The following is a 9,120-nucleotide window of genomic DNA, read 5'->3' as shown; positions in this document are numbered from 1 at the left end:
CGCTACTGATAGGCTAGGAGTTGTAGTGCGAGCAGTTGTGCGTTGACGGGACGGGAGGCGTGCGAGCAGGCCGTTGCGTAGGCTCATCGGGAGGTGAGCCCTTTGACATCTCTCTGCCGATCGTCTTCCTCCCAACTGCCTCCTTAATGGCGACTGAGCCGTTGTTTAATAGGCCGCCACGCTCATCGATCTCGCTAATATCCTTCCTTCCCTTTCGATCCCCCTCTCGCCCGCCTCGCTCCATTCAGCCAGACCTCCCGCGCGTCATGGACGAGCACAATGTGTTACCCCTGGACTTTTTACTTCGGTAAGGAAGACTCCGATCCGAAGGAGCAAGAAGATAAGGAGCAGGAATTCTGGCCTTGGTCGAGAGGCACACATTGCGCTCATCCCGCGAAATTCGACCATTGCTATTGTTGGAGAGGGACGGTAACTGCAGCTGGTGGTGGTAGACGTGCAATCACCTCATTGAACTTGATGTCCAGCTTGATGTCAATTGTCTTCTCCAAACCATCTAGCTTCTCCATGGCCTCTCCAAGGCTGGTCATGAAGTCTTGTACCTGATCAGTCATCATTTATTGAAATTAATATGGAGCTCCTTGTTGGTCATGCCCTCTTGGTTTATCTCGTCATCTTGTGATCCTGACATTGTTAGCAACAATATGAACACACAAAATATGAACCTACAGACTACTAATAATATGGTGTTGGTGGTGTGTCACGAATCTGTCAAGCAAATCTTAACTTCTTAACGGTTCTTACCCAACAACACACGGTGATCGGCAATCGTTGTAGTCAAAACACTCAATGTTTGGATAAAGCGATTGCCAGGTGGTGTCAAACACACAAAGTAGTAATATGTGTAGCTGGGATGACTTATAATATGATAGCAAAAATGTCAGCAATAATCAAATCAGAGATGCAAAGCTGAAGAAGCGCTCAACGTCGCTATTGTGTTGGTCGTAGGCTACACTGTACTAGAGATGCGAGCCTAGAACGTAAACAAAATCATGACGCAACACATAATCAAGGAAAGAGCACACTCTGATTTTTTCTGGAACGATTATGGGTTGCGACAACCAAAAAATGCGACAAAAAATCACTATGGTGGTGAGTGTCTCAAAACGCTCCGCTAAGCCTAAAAACAAGATAGGGGGAAATATTTTCACCCACCAAAAAATTGGCCTAAAAACTGTCTCGAGGTCTCCACTTTTTTCCCGAAACATACTCAGGCAAGGAAACACGGAACTGAAAAGATATAGAACTCGAAAACAAACCTAATATGTGACGGGATCGGGTTGGTGATGATGATGGTGTGGTGGTGGTATATGGCAGCGGCGATGATGATGGCGTGGTGAAGGTATAAGGTAGCAACATAATGGTGGCGTTGTGGTGGTACACTGTAGCAACGATGATGGTGGTGTGGTGGTGGTATACTGCCATAGCGATGATGGTGGCGTGGTGGTGGTATCTAGCAGTTGTGATGAAGATGGTGAGGCGGTGGCGTGACAACTTGTGAATAGAACTCGAAACTCTAAAAGACTAGACGCTAAGACAAGTAACTTGACACGACGATGCAACCGCAAATTCAACAAAGCAAACATGGGATAGAAAATTACAAAGGCTTAGATTAGTTCGGATATGAGGACCTAGCCCTAATTTTGTTTTTGGTTTTTTCGTGGACTGTAGGTAGGAAGAACAGATGTGACCTAAACTATGAAAAACTGAAAATTATCACCGAGCAACCTGGAAACACGATTGTCCATGCTAGGTCCTTCATTCATAAGTAAAATAAAAGTATCTAATTTATACAACATCCTATGTTCATAAACACTAGAAGGATTTCCAAGAAACGAAAGTACATAGTAATTCAATTGGCGTGCACGAGCTCTAGTAATTGGTCAAGTATGTATAGTAGCAGGGCTGTGAGTGTAACAGTGGTATTGACGTCCTCATCGTCACCCGTCGGAGACATGACCACCCCACTTTCCCTCCATTTTACCCAAAATTCCCCGTGCCCCTCTCCCATCCCCTCCCATCCCCTCCGCCATGGTCGACGACCCGATGAATCCAGGTGATCCGGAGAATCCCGATGAATCCAGACGTCCCACGTCGAATAAGAAGGCTTCCAAGAAGCTGCGGTCCGAGCTCACATCAGAGGAGCTCGCCAATCTCAACTCCGAATCGGACAAGAGGCGGAACTGACGTACAAAGGAAAAGGAGAAGAAGGTCGGACATCGACGCCGAGAAGGCCGCACTACGTGCCACGCTGCACAATGCCAAGGTCGACGACAAGGAGGCCATAGTTGGTAAGGCGAACACCCTCCTCAAGTTTGGGTGGTGCCGACCCTCGCTGACCATTCTGTAGGTTGCTGCCATGGCCACGGCCAGCACAAGCTCATCGGTCGTCCGTCCTCCACAACACCATTCCAACAGCTTGTCCGTCACGCCCGAGGCTTACGCGTCGCCGCTCCGCGACCATGGACAGACAAGGTTCTCATCCTCGGACGGGCGTCATCGACCTCAAAGTCATGCAGGGGTACAATGGCGCTGTCCAGCCGTTCGACGGGACACAAAGTAAGCAACCTCGATCGTTCCCTTCGGCGAGGTTGCCCCCCGCTCGCACACTGTTTGACGGAATGCCAACGTGGATGCCGACAACCGACGACCTTGACCACGCGGCGTTCATGAAGAACGTGATCTTCAAGGGCCGTGGTGAGGCCTTCCAATTTCATCACGACGCGACTCAAAGCCAGGACGGTCGAGGCCACTACAAAGACACTTAATTCACCATCCATGATGAAGATGAGGACCGCCATGGCAATTCTTGGCATGTAGATGACAAATTGTATTGTGAAGATGAGGAAGAAGAGGTCGACATTTCAGCGAAACCATTGGTGTTCATCGACGAGCTTATCCAAAGGGTCGAGGCACAAAAGAGAAGGCAAGGCATTCGCATGGGATCATACACTCAATTGGAGGACACATTGATTTGCGAAGTTGGATGCAGATAGGCCAAGTCATATGAAACGTGCCGAGCAAAAAGTTTTCTCTTTTGGACTAGAGTTCACGCCACTTTTCATGAGAGAAGGAGGAAGTCCCCCCTACTAATTTGCAAGCACCCACGACATCAAATTTGAAGGCTAGCTAGTGTGCTGGTTACTGGCTTTGTTGTCGGCCCCAAGAACTTGTCCATTTTAAAGGCTGGCTAGTATGCCGGTCATTGATTTTGTTGACGGCCCCAAGATCTTGTCCATTTTGAAGGTTGACTTGTGTGCAGGCCGCTCGTTATGTTGTCGTCCCCAAAGACTTGTCTATTTTGAAGGCTTGATCGTGTGCACGCCGCTAACTTTGTTCCGGTCCCAAAAACTTGTCCATTTTGAAGGCTGACTCGTGTGCCGGCCGCTAGCTTTGTTGCCGGTCCAAAACATTTGTCTATTCTGAAGGCTGGCTAGTGCGTCGGCCGTTGGTTTTGTTGCCGACGCGAAACTAGGGTAACCATTCTATAGCCCGCTGGCTTTGTTGCCGGTCGGCATGATGAACCGACGAGGGCCGTTTGACGTGAACTATCCATGAGTCCTTTATATTTTCAGATTTTGCATGCACGACGAATGTGATGCGCTTGACATGCGCCCGCGCGTTGGATGCAGGGTCACCGCCTCCACAAATCCAGACAGACATGGCCATTACCATCCCAGGTCACATGAACGCTGCGGGAGTGGATCTGATGGCATACAGGAACCACAAACCCTGTGAATCAGACGGGAGGAAAAGAAATCGCAAGACACCACGGAACCACCGCAGATTTTCCCTCCCCTCGGTCGGATCACCGAGCCGCATATTCGCGTGGCGCCGCGGGAGCGGAGAGAGACAGACAGGCGCACGCGGCCCCTGCCCCCGTCCTCATCCCCGCCACCGATCCCAAGGCCAGGCCACCACCCACCCATCCTTCCCCTCCACGCCACCCCACCCCATCCCGGCCCCACCACCCGCCGCGTCGGGTCAAACTCCACCATCCCTCGCCTATCCTCCTCCTCCTCCGCCTCCCCCCACCCATCCGTCCGCCCCCCCTCCACCACCCCTCCCCACGGCCGCCTGCCACAAATCCCGGCGACCCACCCCGTCCCCGCGCCCGCCTCGGACACCACCCGCGCCGCGCGTCCGAGTCCCCTCCGCGTCCGCTCCGGCTCCGGCTCCGGCTCCGTGTCCGTGTCCGACTCGTGGGCGGCGACCCGCACCCGGCCCCGCGGCGGGGGAGGGGCGGCCGGGCCTTTTTCTCCCCTTCGCGCCCCGTATGGGCCGGTCGCCAGCCACGTACAACCACCAGCTCGTCGACCGCCGCAAGGGCATCGGCTCGCGTTGGCGGGGGCTCCCCAGATCTGCCGCCGACGCTCGCCTCGCGTAGATCCCGTCCGGATCTCGGCGCGGCGCCTCGGTTGCTCCAACGGCCTCTCTCCGAGCGTCTCTCCGTCCGCAGCTAGCGCGCGCGCGGGTGGCCTGGACAGCCAGGCAGGTGCACTGCTTGCTCAACCTCTTTCGCCTCGTTCGGGCGCACGATTTGATTTTTCAAGGTTCTGCTACAGCTCGAGCTGCGTATGAGAGATTCCTGTTGTTTTGTTTGTTCTCTCTTTACTGCTACGTTCATGTGAATTTACTAATTTAGGGCGAGGCAAAGCTTTTCCCGCAAAAGGGCCAATGCGTACGAGCCAAGCGCTAGATATTTTAGCGTCCTAAATAACTAGACGGTGAATTTGGCGTATGGAAACTGCATGGGGGGATGCAGCTTTTCTGACGTGGGCGCTTGTGGTAGCTCAGGCAGTTATATCTGAGCCAAGAAAGGGCACGCCAATTTGTGTGCAAACGGGTGACGCCCAATTCTAACGCCCTTTTTTGGAAAGATACCTACCGGCTTTTAGGTCTGGTGTAAATTTGGAAACTTCCATTACAAGTAATGGTGATAATAGTGTTGCTGTCTCTGGCTGATAGTAACAAAAACAAACTTTCTGGAGCCCAACTGTACCATCTAATGGACCGACAAGTTTGGAAATTCTAAGAGAACTTCTCTAGCTGAATCGATGTTGAATTAGTTCATCCATGTATATCATGTAAAGTAATAAATGGCGTACCTAGTTTAGAGTTCACATTTGGTCTGCTCTAAATATTACTCAAATAATTCGAGCCAAACTTATTGGATTACTTTTTATATGCCTGTGCCGTTTTTGATAAGCATGAAACTATTTTTTTCTTGAAAATACTATATCAATGGTACTCTGGCATAAATTTATTATTTATAGCTACCTCACAGAAAATCATGGAAGTTGCTAAATAATCCCGCAGATTAGTAAATTGTACCTTTTTACCATTACACGGGGGGCGGGGGGGGGGGGATGTCTTTTCTATTTCAGTTTTTCATAGGAAATATACTTCTTGTAATTGTGCTGAACCATACTAATACTAACCCTAGATGTTTATCACCTTTTCAGGGTTTGGGTAAATCTTATTGGAAGAGTTTTTCCTGTACATGTAATTTCTGTTAAAGGATGACTTCACTGAATAAAGTTGTTCCAAATAATGGTGATGCGAGGTCAATGTTACCAAATAAAGTCACTGCATTAAATCCCAATGCAGCAGAGTTTGTTCCTTCATGTGTTATTAGACCATCCTATGGTAATAGCACAGCTTCAGATGTAAGCAAGTCTGAATTCAAGGGGTCCCCTGGAAAAAAAATCCTAGATAGGTCTGAGTCGTCCAAGTCTAATAACTCAGACGATGAGGCACACCAGTTCTGGCGTAAGCAGCTTCCAGATGATATTATTCCAGACTTCACTTCTTTTGAGAAAATCGAACAAGAACCTGAAGAATTGTCCCTTGCCGGGTTATCCTTGAATGCACCTCCATTCTATGGGACAAAAGCTAGCCGCTTGTCAAGAGAACAAGAGTTGTCTTCTTCAGCTAGCAACCTTGAACTTGGGCATACCAATTTATTTTACGAGGATAATTCACAGGCCACCTTTTCAACTGTTGGTTCAAGCAACTGGGAGCAAAATTACGTGGGTGATCTTCACTTTGCTAATGAAAATCAGGACCTTCATTATGATCCTACCACGGGCTTTACTGACAGTTTTGCTAGTGAGTACGTAGCAGCATCAGATGGCCTTTTTGACCCCCTAGAGTATTTAGCGTCTCAGTTTCCTGGATTTTCAGCAGAGAGTCTTGCGGAGCTGTACTATGCAAATGGGTGTGACTTCAATCATACTATTGAAATTCTCACCCAGCTAGAGGTAATCTCTTTTTGCCTGTAATTTTCACACTAATTCCTCCAGACATCCAATCAGAGCATTTCTTAACATAGCTGTCTCTTCTTCACGTATATGGCTGAAACTTCAATGAATTTTCCTTCTGCTCAAGGCACTAGCTTTAAACGTATTCTTTGAAAGACAATATTGAAATATCTTTCCTCTTTATTTGGGAATGTACATTGCTTCAAGCAGTTATGTTACAATTGCAACATCCAGTAGCATCTCCAAGTGTTATTTTTTTCTTTTGATTTTTCAGATGCAAGTGGATCCTACTTCCAATCAGACAATGAATTTGATCCCCAGCTCACCAAACTTTAGCACGGGGGACTTCCCTGCCCTGCCAACAGCAGAAGATCAAAACGGTTTCTCGAAGGGAGATATGGATATCCTTGGCTTCTTCAGTGGTCGCAATTCTTCCACCATATCTAGTGGTACTGGTGATTTTGTTTCAGCTGTTCGGAAACTTGCATCGCAGAATTCTGGCCACGGCAAGTTCAAGAAAGGCCCTGATTACGGCAATGGCGTTTCTACCATTTCTGTACCTAAGCAGTATGGTTTTGGTACTAAAACATCTTCCGGGAACAACAAGTATCAAAGTGTTAGTAGTGCACGTGCAACTGCAACTCCATGGCTTGATACTGGTGATGCAGTCGGTAATACTCATCTGAATATTATAAGTTCTGGCGCAGATTGCACAATTTCTTCCTGTGTATTTGATGGTTGTACATATTGTATTGTTGTTATTCTAGAATAGGCAAGTTAGGATTGCTACAGTCTGCTTTATAATGTATGGTTGGACCAGAATGATGTGGGTCCTGGAGAGATCTTAGGAGGCAAATTATAGTTGAATCTGCATAATTTGAAGCCTGTTAGTGCATTTTCATGTTTTCCTTCTAGATAGATGCAATTATAGACTGATGGATTTATCTTTGTATGTGGCCAACAGCAAACATGTATTCAGAATCGAGGGAAGAAGCTCGTGATTTTGCCCGTGTGAGAAATGCATGTTTTGAGCAGGTGAGCAGCTTAATTGTGGTCTCAGATACTAATGTACATGTTATATGTTCACAGTTGCATGTCTTGTTTAGATATCTGTTCACAAGGAATATTGTAATAAAACCACTGGAGGAACCATAATAGGAATTTGTTGAGGGTTTTGGCCTACGTATTGAATTTGACATTGTTAATCATTTTTCTAACCTGGCACCTTTTAAATTGGTTGTTTCCTTCTTGATGTATGTATTGTAGGTGTTGTATCATTGTCATTTGCTTATGTTTTTTTAACTGCAGTCAAGACTAATCATCATGTCTCCCATTTAACTTTGTTCTGACTACATGTCTATGAAAGTTGATCTTTTTTGAACAATCAATGACATTAACATTGTCTTGTTCCTTCCCTTCCTAGATAGAAGGGCAGACCATGTAAACAAGGATGAATATTCATGTTTTTGTATAATCTTTTCACTACTCATATGCAAGTTTGCAAGCCATACAAAATGGTGGATTTGTGTGACTTACTTTAGGGAAGGGCAAATCTGCCCCCATAGCTACCAGTATCTGTAAATTTCTTCCAGGATACCATCAGTTGCTGCGCCCTGCATATTTGACTCATTAATTTGTTAGTTGGAATATTGATGAAAAGATGCACTTGGCAGGCTAGACAAGCTTACCTAATTGGCAACAAAGCTCTGGCCAAGGAACTAAGCATCAAAGGTCAGGCCTATAACTCGCAGATGAAAGCAGCTCATGAGAAAGCTAGAGAAGCTATTTATCGACAAAGGTTGCTTTCCCTTTTACAAGCTATTTATACCGCTTGTGTGGAATCTCAGTAATGTATTTACAAGCACATGTATTCCATCCTGAATTTTTGTTTCATTGTTCAGGAACCCTGGTTCTTTGCAACGGGGGAGTGATCGTCTGATTGATCTCCATGGCCTCCACGTGAACGAAGCAATCCATATCCTAAAGATCGAGCTCGGCTCCCTGAGGAGCATGGCAAGGGCTTCAGGCGAAAGGATGCAAGTCATGGTATGCGTGGGAACAGGCCACCACACCAAGGGCTCTCGCACCGCGAGGCTGCCCATCGCCGTCGAGCAGTTCCTTCTGGACGAAGGCCTCCATTACACGCAACCTCAGCCCGGCCTGCTTCGTGTCGCCGTGTACTAACATCATCTCTTTAGGTAAGCACCACAGAGAAAAGCAACCCCCCCCCCCCCCCCCCCCCCCAAAAAAAAAGAGAGGAGAAAGAGATGCAGGAGAAAAAACTAAAAAAAGGGCTGCTGGAGCACTTGTAAGTTGTTGGTAGTTGTATATTAAAGGAGGCCGCTGGAGAATAGCCTGACAAAACAGAATACAGTGTAAAATTTATACATAGATCCATTCAATTCACATTCCATTCCCCTTGTGTCGTGCTTATTCATGATGTTATGTGGGGTGCATGCGAGATGGACTGAAGTGAATGTCACACGTGGAACGTTGGAAACCTCTGTTCCAACCGCATGTTTTGCGGACTCCGTAAAAGTTGAGACAACATGTTTCCAAAATGCTTGGACCTGTTTGTTTCCCAATTGCGTTTCTCGAGTTGCCAGGAACTTCTCTTCCGTAAGTTGCAAATAAACACTCAAGCTGTGCATGTACTCCCTCTCTACCAATAATTGTAGTTGGGGAGAATTAGTCTAGTTCTCCCCAACTACACATGATAGTAAATCCCATTTAATTGGCTGAAAAAGATGGAAATTAAGAACAAGTAATTTCATGGTAAATGTTTACCATGCCTAGCTTCTCAAGGATATACATTCAAATGCACACCTAATTGTTTCCC

The 9,120-nt window shown here is 47.0% G+C and overlaps 1 protein-coding gene across 2 annotated transcripts; it reads left to right on the top strand.

The window, feature by feature from the left end:
- The first annotated feature begins 4,060 nt into the window (after window positions 1-4,060).
- Window positions 4,061-8,703, top strand: LOC123407615 (polyadenylate-binding protein-interacting protein 7). 2 transcript variants are annotated; one of them, XM_045100782.1, is made up of 6 exons: window positions 4,061-4,509; window positions 5,484-6,281; window positions 6,556-6,952; window positions 7,246-7,316; window positions 7,955-8,079; window positions 8,183-8,703. In XM_045100782.1, the coding sequence occupies exons 2-6, from the start codon at window positions 5,541-5,543 to the stop codon at window positions 8,463-8,465; spliced, it is 1,617 nt and encodes a 538-aa protein (XP_044956717.1). In that variant the 5' UTR covers window positions 4,061-4,509; window positions 5,484-5,540; the 3' UTR covers window positions 8,466-8,703. The 2 variants fall into 2 exon arrangements, with proteins under 2 accessions (XP_044956717.1, XP_044956715.1); XM_045100780.1 differs by having other exon boundaries at window positions 4,061-4,513.
- The last annotated feature ends 417 nt before the right edge of the window (window positions 8,704-9,120 follow it).

This window comes from Hordeum vulgare, chromosome 7H (genome assembly GCF_904849725.1).
Source record: "Hordeum vulgare subsp. vulgare chromosome 7H, MorexV3_pseudomolecules_assembly, whole genome shotgun sequence".
Taxonomy (NCBI): domain Eukaryota; kingdom Viridiplantae; phylum Streptophyta; class Magnoliopsida; order Poales; family Poaceae; genus Hordeum; species Hordeum vulgare.
The sequence above is the reverse complement of the archived record's forward strand: the minus strand, read 5'-3'. Positions and strand labels throughout refer to the sequence as shown.